Source organism: Chiloscyllium plagiosum, unplaced genomic scaffold (genome assembly GCF_037043375.1).
Source record: "Chiloscyllium plagiosum isolate Xiang-an unplaced genomic scaffold, Cpla_swu_hap1 HiC_scaffold_17, whole genome shotgun sequence".
Lineage (NCBI taxonomy): Eukaryota > Metazoa > Chordata > Chondrichthyes > Orectolobiformes > Hemiscylliidae > Chiloscyllium > Chiloscyllium plagiosum.
This window is the reverse complement of record NW_028270155.1, coordinates 54,560,676-54,578,898: the sequence shown is the minus strand read 5'-3', so window position 1 is coordinate 54,578,898 and position 18,223 is coordinate 54,560,676. Positions and strand designations below refer to the sequence as shown.

General features: G+C 38.1%; 1 protein-coding gene across 2 annotated transcripts in view; it reads left to right on the top strand.

Moving 5' to 3' along the window:
- The window catches only part of cfdp1 (chromatin remodeling protein CFDP1), a 191,595-nt gene that overhangs the window by 132,162 nt on the left and 41,210 nt on the right, over nucleotides 1-18,223 (top strand). For both annotated transcript variants that reach the window (XM_043707045.2, XM_043707044.2), the window contains exon 6: nucleotides 11,230-11,388. In XM_043707045.2, the coding sequence (XP_043562980.2) occupies nucleotides 11,230-11,388 (159 nt within the window). The remainder of the gene's footprint in view (nucleotides 1-11,229; nucleotides 11,389-18,223) is intronic.

The window sequence follows — 18,223 nt, the reverse complement described above, 5'->3', positions numbered from 1 at the left end:
GTCATGTTGCGGCTGTATAGGACATTGGTTAGGCCACTGTTGGAATATTGCATGCAATTCTGGTCTCCTTCCTGTTGGAAAGATGTTGTGAAACTTGAAAGGGTTCAGAAAAGATTTACAAGGATGTTGTCAGGGTTGGAGGATTTGAGCTATAGGGAGAGGTTGAGTAGGCTGGGACTGTTTTCCCTGGAGCGTCGGAGGCTGAGGGGTGACCTTATAGAGGTTTACAAAATTATGAGGGGCATGGATAGAATAAATAGACAAAGTCTTTTCCCTGGGTCGGGGAGTCCAGAACTAGAGGGCATAGGGTTAGGGTGAGAGGGGAAAGATATAAAAGAGACCTAAGGGGCAACATTTTCACGTAGAGGGTGATACGTGTATGGAATGATCTGCCAGAGGATGTGGTGGAGGCTGGTACAATTGCAACATTTAAAAGGCATTTGGATGGGTATATGAATAGGACGGGTGTGGAGGAATATGGGCCAGGTGCTGGCAGGTGGGACTAGATTGGGTTGGGACATCTGGTCGGCATGGATGGGTTGGACCGAAGGGTTTGTTTCCATGGTGTACATCTCTATGACTCGATGACTCTATGTGCTATATCTGAGAAATGTCACGGAGGTAGGAATAGGCGGTTTGAGACTTAGTTGAATGTGATCCGAAGCTCATCTCTGGTCAGATATGACACCAACATTAAGAAATTAGATCACTTTTCAGGTGAACTACACAATTCTTTCCAAAAATCGGATTCAAGAGAGGCATCTAAGTCAGAAACAACTTTGTTCTTGAGAAAAGCAGACTAAGGAAAAAACTTGAAGCTGTACACTTAAAGACTAATCAAATAAACCAGTTTCAGTCATACATCTGAAGCTCCAGGTTAAGGTACTCAGCTATCAAGGTGGTTTTGAAGCCATTTACCAAAAACTGTTGTACCCTTTAGGATCTAAGTGCTGAGACTATTACCACTGTCGCATGTACAATATGTTTCGTTATTTCCTTTGTTCTGAACTGACTGAGTAGTCGCCTCATCTAATGTTCCATTGTATTGGTTTGACTTAAAAGTCTTTCCAGTTCAAGGATTATGTTGTTCCTGGAAGATGATGCGTGATTTTGTCCCTTGCGCATTGTTGATCAGACTTTTCCAGAAATTGTGCTCAGCTGGCATCAATCCAACAAAGTGTTCGTTATTTTTTAAATTAAGCAAAGTAAAATAGTTTTAAAGAAACTAAGAGCCATTCCTCCATTGTCCATTGTATGAAAAAATATTTCTGAATGATGGTCCTAAAAAGAATAGCCCTAATTTTTATGCTACCCCTCTGGCCCTTCACCCCAAACAGCTGGAAATATGGAGAAATTATCTGTTCTGATTAATTGAAAACTTTAAACAAATCATCCCAAAACCATCTAAGTTCAGGGAGCCAGAGAAAGTGATGGAGGCTGGTACAATTACTACAATTAAAAGGCATCTGGATGGGTATATGAATAGGAAGGCTTTAGAGGGGTATGGGCCGAGTGCTGGCCAATGGGACTAGATTAACTTAGGATATCTGGTCAGCATGGACAAGTTGGACTGAAGGGTCTGTTTCTGTGCTGTACATATCCATGATTCTATTAGTTTCTTTCCTAGTAATTTAACTCGTGGAGTTCAGTATCATTCTCGTGAATCTATATTGCCCTCCTTCTAAGGTACATGTATGTTTGTTTGGGTGTGTTCAGAATTGCTGACAGTACACGAAGTGTGGTCGGACTAGGGCTTTGAATAAAGTTAGAGTGATGCTGGAAAAGCACAGCAGGTCAGGCAGCATCCAAGGAGCAGCAAAATTGATGTTTCGAGCAGGAGCCCTTCATCAGGAATCGTAGATTTTCCTGCTTCCTGGATGCTGCCTGACCTGCTTTGCTTTTCCAGCACCACTCTAATCTTGACTCTAATCTCCAGCATCTGCAGTCCTCACTTTTGCCTAGGGCGTTGAATAAAAATGACTTTTACATATCTGTATTCTGTTCCTCTGGATGAAGAGGCCAGTATTTCATTTGCGTTTTTGATTGTTTTCTCTACGTGTTAATTATATTTTAGTGATCTGTTTATCTGGACTTCCAAGTCTCTGAATATTGGTTGCCTCTGGTTTTTCACCATTGAGAAAGTACACTTTTCTCACCTTTTTCGATTTAAACCAAATATCCTCATATTTGCCTGTTTTAAATTGATTTGCCATAAATTTGCCCATTTATTGAATCTATTATTAACACTTATTTTATAATTCCATCTCTACTGCTTCCAATGCCACCTGTGTTTATGTCATATGCTAATTTGGAGTGGTGATTTTTGCATTCTATCAATTAACTTATCCATGGATGCAGTGAATACATACTTGAGGACCCAACACTGACCCTTACAATACCACAAATTCAATCTTGCCAATTCGATTACCTTCCAGTTAACGTACACTGTCTCCTTCCACTCAATCACAGATCTTCCTTATAGATAAAGAATTTAAATGAAGACATAAATCTTCCTAAAAGAATAGGAGCTGAGAGTCCTTCGTGTAGCTTGATCCAACATTTCCCTCAATAAACACCAACAAAATTAGTTTATCTAATCGCTTGTTTGGTGTTTGAGGGATTTTGTGTTTTCCTATAAACAATAGAAATTGTCGTGAGACATAAGGTATTGATGGAAAGTGCTGAGAACATTATGTAAATGCAAGTATTTTCATCAAAAATATTTTTCAAAATATAATCTGTTGGCATTTCATCAGAATTGAGCATGAGGAAAAAAGATTTGTAACCCCAAAGAAATAAAATATGTATTCAATATGACAAAATGTTTCATAATGTTCAAATCCCGAAACCAATGTAACATATAATGAGATGAACATCTGAAATATCAACATATGTTTTCATTCAGTACATCCGCTGAACAATCAAAAATGACTATACATTACTTAGTAGAACTTTTTGTCAACTTGTAGAAGATGTGTTTTATAGATCACCGCTGCTCCCTGGAACAGTACAGTTGTTTTCATAAGTAGTTGAAAATGGCAGTTTCGAAGTCTAGCTTGTCAAAGAAACCATTGCAATCCCGTAAAATAACGAGGCTTCTATTTCTGTAGGGTTTTTCGTGATTTCAGGCTGTTCCAAACTGCTTTTCAGCAAATGAAGTATTTTTGAAGTGTGGTCACAGTTGTAATATAGAAAAAAAACAGCAGCCAACTTGTGCACAGTAAGCTCCCACAGACAGTAATGCAATAACAATCAGAAATGCTCTTGTAATGTTAACTGAGGAATACATACTGGTCAGATTACGAGGAATAACTCCCATTCTTCTCTTCAAATAGTGTTTCTTAAGAATGGCATTGTCTCAGTTTAGTATTTTATTTCAAAGAAGGCATCTCTGACTGTGTAACATTCCTTCAATGTTGCACAGAAGTGTTCAACTGAACTGAAACATTGATTTGTAGTTTAACTTGGAAATATTGGAATGAATTGTGGTAGCTCATGAGAGTCATGTTTACTTAATGGTTTAGTCTTTCCAGGGTGTAAAGTGAAGTACAGAGTATTTATCCTGAGTCCATTATCTATCATCTCAAATATATCCCCGTCTATCTCTTCATATTATCTATCATTTAAAAGAATCACAAAAAAAATCTTTAGAATCTCTTCATGGCAATCATTCAGTGTTATGCCTGATTCTATTCCACGGAATAAGGGAATCATTTAAATGGGTATGAAATCAATTTGTCCTTCATTTAACACTTGTGAATGAAAAAGTTGGTTATGAAGTTAAAAGATGGTTACACCTTTTTAAAATTATTTTATATGCTTCTGCTGTCAGATTTATTTCAGTTTAGATTTAATTGATTTGCCTTGAGGCATGCATTACAAATTTTAACTTGCCTTCTTTTGTGTCAGATGTTTATTGTCACAGCTATTTGTAAACTAAAGGACTAACTGTATACATTTTTGGGGAAGTGTGAAACAGGCTTCAGATCCAAGATCACCATAATCACTTAGATTTGCTCAAATCCAGCTCACTGCCTTCATTTACATGGTCTGTCAAACACGATACAAATTTGAAAGATCAGCATAATCCGGACAGTGCTTTGATGTGTCAGTCAGCAAAGTGATTCAGACAGATTATTGACTGGTACATAAACGCATGCTTATTGGGTTTGGAAGAATGTTTTGAAGAAAAATTGTTTTTCATTTGGTCTACTTGTCTTAAAAAGAATCCATTTGAATATGTGCTGTCCCACAAGATATCATCAGTTTTGAGTTATGCCCAAACAGAAGTCAAAACTGAATGCAGAAGTGTAGTATATGTGCAGACTTTGCTATTGCTGTTATGACTAGACATGGGTTTTCAGAAAGCCTGAAGGATGCAGATAGCACTGACTTTGATTTTTTTTTATCAGTTAGGGTGGATATGAGTAACCTGCTTGGCATCTTTTGAATGCCAAAACTACATCCTACTTCTCAGTAACATATCACTGGGGACAGTCTATTTTTAATCACAGGAGCTTTATGTACCTTTTTGTGTTGGCAGAGAATACATGAACAACTCTGGGAGTTTGTTTTATTTCAATCAATAACAACAAAAACATTTTATATGTGTTTTTTAGTGTGGCAATACATTCCAGATACATGCAGAAGATTAATCAAACAAATGTTGACTTGAGACAAAGAGAATTCTAGAAGGAGTTACTGAAACCTTGGTCAAAGAGGTAGCATTTAACAAGGGGAAAGAGACAGTAAGGTTTATTAAGGGAGCTTGAAGTCCAGGCAGCTGAGTGCACATCCACCAATGGTGTAGCAAAGGAATGGTGTTTTACACAATGAATGATTGAAATACCATGCAACTATCTAACTGACACAAATCACATCACACATGGAAGGCGAGGTGCTGGTTGTAAGATTGAGTTATGTTTAATTATGTTCTAGATCCTATGGTTGAAAGTGATAGAAGGGCGAGAAACCAGAGTTATAGGGCTAAAAGTTGTTAGAAGGGTGAGGCCATGAAGGGGTTTGAACAAAAAAAGGGTGATCGTTTTAAGTTGACTCCTGGTTTCACAACACATTCAATGTAAATCAGCAAGCTTCTTTCTGCACTATGACCATTCTAAAACACTGTTAAGAGTCAACAAGGCATAAAGAAAGTGGGACAAATCAAGTCATCGCAAACATGACATCGGAGTAAAGTTCAGTCATTAAATGGTAGTTCAGAAGAATTATTGTAACAAAGTAGTTTTACCTTATGAAGCCTTCTCTGATGGTTTTAACATTTTGAATCACAAATTACTCTTGAGAGTATGGATTTACTGTGCAGACTTGGAGTCACATGAGAAATTTAGCCTTTAATTGTCATTGTTAAGTGTGCATCTGTCAAGGTACATGGTAAATCTTAAACATATCAAAGCTCTTCCAGATTGCTGCATACCACTGTAACATTAATTATTTTTAAAATGCAGTTGATGTAGAGAGACCAGTTTCAGCCATAGTATGTAAAATTTTGAATAACTTAATTTTACGACCAGTACCTCACTCTCCATGTGTGATATGATTTGTCAGTTGGATCAATGCATGGTATTTCACTGATTCATTGTGTAACACACCATTCCTTTGCTACACCATTGGTGGATGTGCACTCAGCTGCCTGGACTTCAAACTCCCTTAATAAACCTTACTGTCTCTTTCCCCTTGTTAAATGCTACTTCTTTGACCAGGGTTTCAGTAACTCCTGTGGGCATGATATGAGTTAACTTGTTAGTAGTATATTATGTCTTCATGGCATTTGTTCATGGTGAGTCAGACGATGTACCATTTTAAATCAATATGTGTTTCATCAAAATTACTGTTTTGTTTTTTGAAAAATCCTTTCCTGCTTTGTAGAGGTCATTATATCAAACAGATTTCTATATGAAGGTTATGGAAAGAACAAACAGTGCAGTGAATGGCCAGAGGCAATATGTGATAAAAACAAAAGCAGATAGTGATATTCAATATAAAAGAGCAAGACTAGAGAAAGTTTTTAAAATTTATTCATAGGATATGGACATTACTTTCAAGACCAGCATTTATTGCCCATTCCTCATTAACCTTGAGAAGGTGGTAGTGAGCTGTGTTCTTGGACCATGTATAGCCCATTTGATGTGGGTACATCCACAGTGTCATTAGGAAGGATGTTACAGGCTTTGGACTCAGTGACAGTGAAGGAACAGCAATATAATTTCAAAGTCACGTGTGTGGCTTGTAGGGAACCAGGCAGTTGCCAGTGTTTCTCCTGCCTTTGGCCTTTTAGGGATTTGGAGAGTTGCTGCATCTTGTAGATAATATGCAGTGATGCCACTGTGCACTGATGCTGAGAATGCAGATGTGTTAAATTGGTGGATGGGGAGCTGATCCTGTGGAGATTGACACTTTTTTGGGGGAGAAAAAATACATTTTGAAGATGCGGATTGGTTTGTAAAAAGTGTTTGCTCGAGATAAATTACAACTGCTCATGTGCACCTCTGTCCTTTTTTGAAATACGTAAGTGCATGGGCAATATAAATTTGATTTTTAAAAAAAAAATCCAACTTTGTTTAACAGTCTTTTTTCTCTTCACCCATATATTTTCATTTTTGAGTGTGTTAAGCTTTATCATTCTTCATTTCAACTTATTTCAGAGATCTTGGGGCTACTACACAGCCGTTATTGTCAGCAGAGACTTTTGCTGCATTGTAATGTATCAGCCTAAGGGTCTAATTTAATTGGAGAATCTATTCAATGGATCTTAATATTTTTCTACTTTCCTTGTTTGTTTCTTAAATAATATTGATCAATATTTGTAAAGTGGAAGCTTTCAATCCCTAACTAAACTAGAGGAACATGTGTTAGTTTCTAAGATTCTGTCTTTAACTTGATGGTTTTACATAAATAAGTGAGGATGGAGCCATTCATGATTCCTGCATCCTGACTCTTTGAAACCAACTCTTTGCAATAGTGTTCCAAAATCTTTTCTTTCACTCTCATGCTGACTCACTGGCTGAGTTTTGTATTTTTTGTGTGTCACATTTTTCCTTTGTCTCGTCTGTTGCCTGCTACATCAAAGAGCCACAGTTCTGATTCTGAGTGAAGTTTTGTGCATTTTCAGGGTAGTTTATGGGACTTGGGATAGTTTGGAAAGATAGAGTATCCCATGATTTCCTCATTACTTGAATGCAGAAGTATAATTGCATTCATGGTGCAGGAATCCATATTAGGTCTTTAACATTCAATCCACAACTGACATATATGTAACATTTTTCCGTTGTCTCAGACATCCTAAAGCCTCTAATAGGCAATGAAATACTTTTGATTACAGTCGCTGTTACATAGGCAAACAAGGTCAGCATTTTGTATGTAGTGAAGTGACAGTTAAGGGAAGCATTTTATCCACAATACTGGAAGAAACTCCTATTCATAATGGGACCTTTCATATCAGCCTGAAAAACCACAAAAGACAGTTGACTCGAACTACGTCCAATAATTTAGTGTTCCCTTCGTTCTTTACTACAGTTGGAATGGGATTTGAGCCCACAATTTTCAGACTCTAAAGCAAGAGTTGTACCAAATGATCCGAGCTGACATTTGTTTGTAATTCTATAATTCTAATGGGTTTCAAAAAACCTTGTTTATTTGATTTTCAAACAGCTGTTTCCAGTGACTGATAGGAAGAATTATTTGGTATGGTATGTGTAGCAAAATCATCATGTTCTTTATAAACTGAATTACAATGAAATCTTCCCATACTTCTCCAGAATCTCAAGTTGAATAAAATCACTGTTAGTGCACCAAGAACACAGTGAATTGTGTTTAAATGCAGTATTATGCCATAATATTTAGCTAGAATGTTAGCAAAGAGTTACTTTGCAAATATGTTTGCAAGTAAAGCATATTCATTGTGTTTATTGGTACCTGTAGCTTGTTTAAAATCTTAACATTAAACATTTTGAGAGGTTACTTAGCTTGTACTGTTAAACACCTTTGTATTTTTTTCTTTTTAGTGTCATTATTAAATTTGAACAACATCCTACAAGGTAGTCATATGAATAAAAAAAATCATTGTTATACTAAAAATTGTTTCTCATCCTTACATTTTCTATCAAATAATTGAGCAATCTTTGAAAACAAGGAATGGAGATTTGTAGTTTATTTTTGTCCTGTCATTCATGTAGCATGAGATAACTGCTTATAGTTTAACAAGTTATTGTCATAGGATGTCAGCTGCCAAAATCTTTTGGCTGGATTTGATCACTGAAGTAGGTCTGCCTGTCTGAGCAATGGACAGTTTGGTTAGAGGTTATGATCAGATTCTAATGGATTGGTTCTAGTTTGAAACATTAATTGTAGCAGATGGATCTGATGAATTTACAAAATCTTTTTCCCTTTTACATGTGTGAACAGAGTGGCTATAGTGTTGATTGTGCTATAGAAAAAAATCCTCATTCAGAGCATGAATGCTGCTGTATTGAGATGGATGCTTTCCATGGTTTAAATAATAATTATCTTTATGTTTGTGACCAATATTCAGTAATAAATAGTACTCATTCATAACCATATCTTTTGAGTTAGTGATTTGAGTTAGGCAAATGGAATAAAATGAAATGTGAGACAAAACTGATCTTACTCAGTGAACAAATGGATTAAGTGGGTGGCTATGATTAAGTTGTCTCCTCATTCTGAAGAGTCCTATGTGGTGCTGAAAGTTTTAGAATTTGTAACGAAAGCAAAAACATAAAACTTATGGTAAATATTTAGCTATCATAGAAAAGGGTCAGTCCGTAGGAAGAACCCTTTTTTACCTGACATTTCACCTCCTGACAATGGTCATGGAAAAGAATAGGTGTCATTTGGAAATTAATTTATGGATACTACTGTGAGATTTTGTGTTATGAGAGAATATGTTATAGGTTATCTTTATTAACTCATTCACCAGCTTGCTATATTTTACTGCATTTTCATACCTTAACAGCCCTTGCTACAGGCTGTGTTTACCTCTGAACAAATGTAGCATACAGAACAATGCCATCCCAATCAAGTCTCCATGAAATATTGTAATATTAATCAGCCCTTACCATGTATCTCCTGGACCTGAATAGATTCCCCAATTGGTAAGTACCTGTTAAATACCTTTTAACTGGGACATTATCCCTTTAAGGAACTAAACTACAAAACACCACTTCCATGAAATTGCATGAATGAATGAAACTCATACTAGCAAATAGTAAATAAATCTCACAACCCAGCTGCAATAATCCGTTTAATATCCTTTATTCTTTTATTAAGTACAGGTACGATTTCTAACTTATTTAGAGCCTATTGGCCTAGTATTCTTGCTAACATTTACTGTGTTAAAAGACAAAAGAACTAACACCACTTGGTTATGCAACCAAACCAGACAGACATCCTTAATCCCACCAGAAATAACAGCCAGCATTTAGCACGTTTTTTAACCCATCTCCTGTCTCCCAGATCAGAAGGAAGCCCTTCAAAACTTTGCGTACTATAGATAAAAAAAAAGTAACACTATAGTAATGGAATTTTAATATATGTAAGAACTGTGTATAAAGTGGCTGTTGTAAGAACTGTATTTCAGGGTTCTATTGCCACCTCAATTCTAGTGCTGTGATTTCTGAATAAAAGAGTCTGTTTTCGCCACTCACTGATTCTGATCATTATTTGAACATGATCCCACACTACTTTGGGTGCAATATATAGTGAAATTGTGGTGGATTAAAATCAGATAACCAGAAACTCTAGCTTCATTAGAACTCATTACCTCAACAAAATTTCACTCAAGTTAGTTAGACAAACTCTGACTTTAACAAATCTGCGTTGATTTTCCTTAATTAACCGCTTTTATTAATGAATTCACCCTTATCAAAGTTACTGTTTATTTTGTCCCACATTATTGGTTGTAGGAACTTGCCCACAGACTTAGAGTCATACAGCACAGAAACAGACTCTTTGTCCCAACTTGTCCGAACTGACCAGCTTTCCTAAATTGAATTAGACCCATTTGCCTGCATTTGGCCCATATCCCTCTAAACCTTTCCTATCCATGTACCTGTCCAAATGTCTTTTGAATGTCCTAATTGTACTCACCTCTACTACATCCTTTGGCAGCTTGTTCCATATATGCACCACCCTCTGTGTGAAAATGTCCCTCAGGTCCCTTTGAAATCTTTCCCCTCTCACCTTAAACCTATGCTGTCCAGTTTTGGATTCCCCTATCCTGAGGAAAAGACCTTGTCTATTCACCTTATTTAAGGCCCTCATGACTTTATAAACCTTGTAGTTGTCTAAATTGACTGACTTACTGTTGCTCAGTTTATTCTTACACACTTCTTTTGAACAAAATGTAACATTTGTATGACTCTAGTCCTCTGGCATTGGCCCTGTATATAAGGAAAGTTAGAAAATTATGAACAGTACCTCTCCAATTCCCCCCTCATCTGTCTGACAGTGTATTTTGGCAAGAACCATCCAATGTTCAAGTCACCAACCACAAATGCATTTTTATTTTAAGATGAGAGAGCATCAAGCAGTAACACAGAAGTCGGCAGAATTGGCCTGGACAGAGCACAGAGTATCAGTTCAATTTGTTTATTCTGTTGGGGCATTGGGTTTTTTTATGCTTTTGGGATTTGTCCCTGGCGTACTTTTTCAATAAAATGGATTTAAGTTAGTTGCTTTAATGCCAACTTCTAAAAGTATTTCATAATGGTTATCTGTAGCTACTTAATGTTCCTTGCGAAACTTTAAATTGATCAAACAAATATTTAAATAAGACACATTTATGCATTTGGGCATTATCACATTGTTTCAATCAAGGAACAAGATTGATGCTGCAGTGTAGTAGCCAGACCATCAATAAAAACAAGAAAAACTGAGAAGAAATGCTGGTAGCAATGAAGGGGTACAAGAGATATATTCTTTTTATGTTTGCTTAATTGCTACTTTAGTAGCTATTTTGAGCCAATCTTCAATTTAGTATGGCTATGGCTGGATGTTAAACTTGGCTTAGAGGAAGCACTCTGCTTTAAGGCGTTAGGGTTATGGCTCCCAACCCTAATTCAGCAAACTGAACACAAAATCTAGGCTGATATTTTGGTGCACAGTGAATGATTACTTCAGTGTCTGATGTGCTGTTTGCATCACAGCTGCTGTATTCTGACTATGTGTTCTTTTTTTTTTGTCTTCTAAATGCAGAGTGAAGAGGCAAAGTGGGTTAGGTAGCGTTCTCGGAAAGATTGGGGGAAAGAAACAAAAGTTGAGCACCCTAGAAAAATCGAAGATCGACTGGGAAGCTTTCAAAGAAAAGGAAGGGATTGGTGATGAGCTTGCAATCTACAACCGAGGAAAAGAAGGGTGAGTGCTGAAAATAAGTTCCAAAGGAAAGTGATCTAATTTCTAGAACAAGACAAAGATAACAGCACAATTTCTGTGATCAAACACCTTGGTTGGCTGCCAGGTATTTCCAAGTTCAAACGCACCATCAAGTTCATATCAATTGTTGTGTTTCTTAATGCATTCCAACACACCCCACCCCCACGCTATGCATCCACACATGCACAATTTAGTATTTACTTGAGAAGTTCATTAGTCTTTGGTAATATCTTAACTGACTTGAAGCTTGGTATGTGTGTTATTACTCTTACTCATTTAACTTATTACTCTGGAATTACTCTTGCTCATTTAACTTACTCCAACTACAAAAGTCAATTGTTAAATGTAAGTACAAACACAACAACATTGCTAATTTGTACTACTATGGTGTTATCTCCTGTAATGGTCACAACAGATTCAAAATTAGAAGAATTTGTTTAACAGTTTCACTGCAATAATGATCCAACCCATTTTGTGTGTTCCTGTGTACTGTGAAATCTGGCACCTACTTGCAGGCAGAGCCAAGGATATCATTTCACTACAATACAGTCTTCACTACAATACAGTCTTTTTTGTCAGGTGCATTTGAACAAGTGTAGAAAATGTGGACACAATGTTAAACTGCTTGTTTGTTTCTGCTAAAAAGACAGGTGTTGCACCCAGAAAGCTGATTACACTTCCCCAAAGTTTTTTTCAGTGATCCACCAAGCTTTACTTTGATTTCTATGTTTTGCCTCTTTCAAAGTTTCCGTTTCATTTTGAAATGTTTTAACAATCATTGCAGCAGGAGGTGAAGTGTCCGTTGATTTTATTGAGTCTGCATTGCAATTATAGAGGAAGTACATCTTTATTTCAGCCATGCCACTGCCAAGCAATGTTAGTGCATGGGTTTATTGCTGCACCACCTCGTGATGGCAATCCCAATAAATATAGCCATTGTACCATTCGGGCACAGGATGTATCATTGCTGATTTGTATTTGATTCTCTAGTAATGGAATCTGGAAACGTGTTAATAGGTCACTCAAACAATCCAACTGAAAACGATTCTGAGATCAGTTGGCCAGTCAAGGAGAAAACTGAAAAGGATGGCATGCATCTAAGTGTACTGCTGTGCACTCGATGGGGTTAGGGCTAACAAAAACACCAGAAACCTTAAATGAAGCAGAGAACAGAGGTAAAGAAGCCCACAAGCTCTATTTGCTTGGTGTAACTGAGAAACATTGGGGTGCGGAGAAAGTCAAGACCAAGAGAAGGTAGCACCATGCAACCGAAGTGCTGCTCTTAGCTTTGAAGAGCTGGCGGTTCCTTTAAGTTCCAAGAGCTACTTGGTGCAGCTGAGAGTTGGGGCTCAAGGAAGCCCCCAGACGGTATTCATAGTTCGATGCAGCTGGGAAACTGGAGTTCAGAGAAGCCCAGGGACCATGTCAGCTCAGTGAGGTTAGTTACCTGCTGGTTATCATCAGAAGGATTTCAGCCTGAAATGTTGACTTTCCTGCTTCTTGGATGCGGTCTGACCTGTTGTGATTTTCCAGCTTCACATCTATTGACTCTGACTTCCAGCATCTGCAGTCCTTACTGTCCCTATCAGTAGTAATGTATGTGCTCTGATGTTGTCATGCCTCTTCTTTTTACTTGTCAAACACTGTGCTGACAACAACTATACTCACTTCCTTAGTTAGCTGTATCCTTTATCCCTGTCCAAGCAATACACTGAATACAACTGCTCATTGTTGTCTTCAGAGATTAAATGTATACTTCCACTAGGAATGGCCAAACCCTCCCATAGGCTGAGTCAGTGTTAATGGATTCAGCTATACAGAGGAGGGGGTGCTGGAGTTCCCAGGGCTGGGCAATGGCATAGCCCCATTGGAGGATGATCATACCAAATACTGAAAGGTCAAACAGGAATATAGTGTAACATGGAAATTATCAAAGAGTATCTTGTTTCTGACTTTAAGGCTGCTTTTGTTCTGTAACAAAAGGTGAAAATGTGATGGGTTCACATAACATATAACGTTGAGCACAGATTTGAAAGCTTTAAATTAGTTCTGTTGATCAATAATGATCTCATTTTAAACATAATAGACCCCGGGTGGTGGAATGGACACCTACCCTACTTTGCATGCCTCCCTTCCACTTGCCAAAATCAAGGGGCTTGTAGATTTTAGCCCCTTGATTTGGACTTTACCAGGAAGAACAACTGGAAACGAAGAAATTTAAATTTACTGGGGTCAGGCACATCAAAGTTGGAGATGGAGTGGTTGAGCAAGTTGAAGGTTGCAGGGGTCTCACACAAAGTACTCAGAGTATGTTGGGAATTTTAAAAGTTAAGATTGCAAGTCACTTGACGTGTTTCTTAATGGATTCCAATGGATTTGAAGTTACAAGGTGCGATGAGAATGTGAATCATGAATGATGCAAGGAAGTGGTCAGTGTCGAGAACTCTGTGGGAAGCTAGAGAAGTGATTACTGGGCCTCTTGCTGAGATTTTTGTATCATCAATAGTCACAGGTGAGATGCCAGAAGACTGGAGGTTGGCAAGCATGGTGCCACTGTTTAAGAAGGGCGGTAAAGACAAGCCAGGGAACAATAGATCGGTGAGCCTGACGTCGGTGGTGGGCAAGTTGTTGGAGGGAATCCTGAGGGACAGGATGTACATGTATTTGAAAAGGCAGGGACTGATTAGGGATAGTCAACATGGCTTTGTGCGTGGGAAGTCATGTCTCACAAACTTGATTGAGTTTTTTGAAGAAGTGTCAAAGAAGATTGATGAGGGCAGAGTAGTAGATGTGATCTATATGGATTTCAGTAAGGCGTTCGACAAGGTTCCCCATGGGAGACTGATTAGCAAGGTTAGATCTCATGGAATACAGGGAGAACTAGCCATTTGGATACAGAACTGGCTCAAAGGTAAAAGACAGAAGGTGGTGCTGGAGGGTTGTTTGTCAGACTGGAGGCCTGTGACCAGTGGAGTGCCACAAGGATCAGTGCTGGGTCCTCTACTTTTTGTCATTTACACAAATGATTTGGATGCGAGCATAAGAGATACAGTTAGTAAGTTTGCAGATGACACCAAAATTGGAGGTGTAGTGGACAGCAAAGATCTTGACCAGATGGGCCAATGGGTTGAGAAGTGGCAGATGGAGTTTAATTCAGATAAATGCAAGGTGCTGCATTTTGGGAAAGCAAATCTTAACAGGATTTATACACTCAATGGTAAGGTCCTAGGGAGTGTTGCTGAACAAAGAGACCTTGGAGTGCAGGTTCATAGCTCCTTGAACGTGGAGTCGCAGGTAGATAGGATAGTGAAGAAGGCGTTTGGTATGCTTTCCTTTATTGGTCAGAGTATTGAGTACAGGAGTTGGGAGGTCATGTTGTGGCTATACAGGACATTGGTTAGGCCACTGTTGGAATATTGCGTGCAATTATGGTCTCCTTCCTATCGGAAAGATGTTGTGAAACTTGAAAGGGTTCAGAAAAAATTTGCAAGGATGTTGCCAGGGTTGGAGGATTTGAGCTATAGGGAGAGGCTGAACAGGCTGGGGCTAAGGGCATGGATAGGATAAATAGACAAAGTCTTTTCCCTGGGGTTGGGGAGTCCAGAACTAGAGGGCATAGGTTTAGGGTGAGAGGGAAAAGATATAAAAGAGACCTCAGGGACAACTTTTTCACACACAGGGTGGTATGGGTAAGGAATGAGCTGCCAGAGGATGTGGTGGAGGCTGATACAATTGCAACATTTAAGAGGCATTTGGATGGGTATATGAATAGGAAGGGTTTGGAGGGATATGGGCCGCGTGCTGGCAGGTGGGACTAGATTATGTTGGGATATCTGGTCGGCATGGACAGGTTGGACCGAAGGGTCTGTTTCCTTGGTGTACATCTCTATGACTCGATGACTTAATGGTGGTTTTGTCCAAAAAGAAAGGACGTTGGAGTAGAAAGACCACAGGCAATGGCATCAATATTAGTGCAACTATGAATAAGAGCAGAATAAGATTAAGGAGCATTGGAGAGTCACGGGAAAGGAGAAATTAAATGTCCTCGTTTTAAAAAAAATTTTACTTGTTTTTTGGAACCAGCAATGTTTGTTTTTATGTGCTGTAAGATCATTTTGCCTTGCGTATGACCGCCAGGAAAGTTCTGACACAGTGGGGCTGATATCTGCTCTGCAGTTTATTTTATCCTCATCTACATTTGACATATGTATTACCTCATCTCTTGCACAGCTAACAAAGAACAGAATTTCATAATGTTGGAGTTTTGACCTGAATCTATCTGCCCACTTGACGAATACCCTGGGTGTGCAGCCAAACCATGGGTTAGCTCACTGTTATGTTTTGAGAGTGTGGTGCTGATAAAGCAGAGCTAGTCAGGCAGCATCCGAGGAACAGGACAATAGATGTTTCAGGCAAAATCCCTTCAGGGCATCCTGATGAAGGGCTTTTTGCCCGAAACATGGATTTTCCTGGTCCTTGGATGCTGCCTGAACTGCTGTGCTTTTCCTGCACCACACTCCCAACTCTAATCTCCAGCATCTGCAGTCCTCACTTTTACCTCACTGTTATTTTTGCCTTGCGTAATGCTGTTGCTCTCAGGTGTTTCAGAAGCTGTTCCTTTCACATTGTAAACTTAGCAACTTTTAATGAGTTTTATAAACTTTGATGCTCATCATTTCAGTATTGTTTAAACCTCATATATTGAAAGAATTCCTCAAACCTTTCTGTATTTAATTCTAATCTTCCTTGCTTGACTGTATTGAGGATCAGAACAGTACAAGGACAAGATACTGTTGGTAGTGAAAAGGACTTTGACATTTTTACATATGTCTTTGACACAAATCTCTGATGGAATTTTTGCCTTGTTTCAAAAGAAACTTCTGAGTTGTCTTGAAGGTTATTTTTCATTATCTAAAGTAATTTTGACTTGCTTACCTCTTACAGTGCCTGAAAGCTATGGCTTCAGGCTTTATCTTTTAGTTATGTATTTAATTTTAGATTAAAAGATGCATCTTTATTATAGCTAGCAATGTTTGTACCGTGTTTTGGAAATTTAATGAAATTGTGCCTTCTGAGTGTTTGTAGTAAGAATAAAACCAGCTTTAATTCCTGCATCACACACAGAATCAGAGACAAATTTCCATTATTGGTCATCCAATAAAGCAATCAATTGTTATTTTGAGTGTTGTCACAAGGATTTCTTTTCTTGTCTTAAAGACACCATTTATAATTTTCCTTTTCCTGTGTTGAAAAGACTAAAACCCTCTATAGACAAATAACAATATTTCAAATAAAGCAGGCTACCAAGTAGACAAATTATTAGAGATTGCACAATTTTGTGTTCTACTAAGTAGGATGAAAACAGACAGTCAAACCCTTGGGGAGCATGAAAGACCGATCTCCTACTGTTAATACCATCCAGAAGCTTTTCAAATGTTTCTGAGGTGAGGTATCTAAATGCAATTACCTGTTTTGAAGCAATAATTGCTGCAGACAGGAACCAATTAAATCTTTATGGAATATCCAAATTAGCAATACTTCAAGCACTTCTTGCAAAGCATGTGAGAGATTAGGACAAAGCTGTACTGAAGACAAGGTGAGAAACTTCCCCACCGCACCCCAGCCCCCTCTTTGGAAGCAGTATGTTCATTTCTGTAAAAGTGATCATCCCTGACAGAAAGTCAGTGATGTGAACCAAGATCTATTAAAATGTGGAAATCTATTCCATGCAATTTTATTAAGGAGAACTAAATACCACAACATTGAGCTCACTGCATCAACACCAGTCACAAACCACTAACTGTATAGAATTAGAATTGGATTTTATTGTCACATGTACTCAATTACAGGAGTACAGTGAAAAGTGTACAATGTCACCATTCCCGGCATCATCTTAAGTAGAAAGGTACCTAAGTAGAAAACAGAAAAATAAAGAAATAAAGGTAAAAGTTCAACATTGCAGTCCTTCTTAAGTGTTTAGCCATGTTGGGCTCTCATTCCCCACAAGAGTTCAATTTTCTCTGTGTTTGGGCTCTATCTCCCTGCACTCCACACTGCCACAGATGCCAGGAGACCTCAAGTTGCCTGCTCTCACCACCGCAGATGATTATAAACTCATTGTAGGCCTAGTTTATTCTAAAAAACCATGTTTTTGTGTCCGTGGGCCCAGATGAATGTGTATGACCATATGAATAGTTTTGCAATACTCAGTCTTAGCCAGAAAAATTGTAGCAATAAGTTTATCTTTTCCTTTACTTAACCTGAGGAAACCTGTCTGAGTATGTTCTTCACAACTTCACATAAATAGTGGGTCTCTTGCAGAATTACAAAATGCATTCTTTTTAAATTCCAAAGCCGAAACCTCTTAAAGGAGGTTCAAGCAAGGTTTTGGAGAATTCAAGTGTTATTCTGTCCCTCCTCACCTGGTCATAACCATTATATATAGTCATTGCAATGACTATATATAATGGCTCATTTTCTGTCAGAAGTTATTGATACTTTAAAGATATGTATTAGTGTACCACATATTGTTTGTGATTTCAGAATGCTGTTTTGTTCAGTAAAATCAGTTTTCAATTTTTTTTTACTTCCACAAATATTGAAAAGTCTTGTCAGAGCTGAGAATGATCTTAAAGCCTTCTTTCTGTATTGGTTGGTATGTGGACAATGAGACATGCACAGTCATAACCCATTTGTCATGGAGCTGACTCACTGAAGCAAGGTTTCTCCTACTTCTACACTAAACCTCACTGAAAAGCCACTTGACCAAGTGTGTTATGGTAGAAGTACATTGTTAAGTAAGAATAGGCAGCACTTC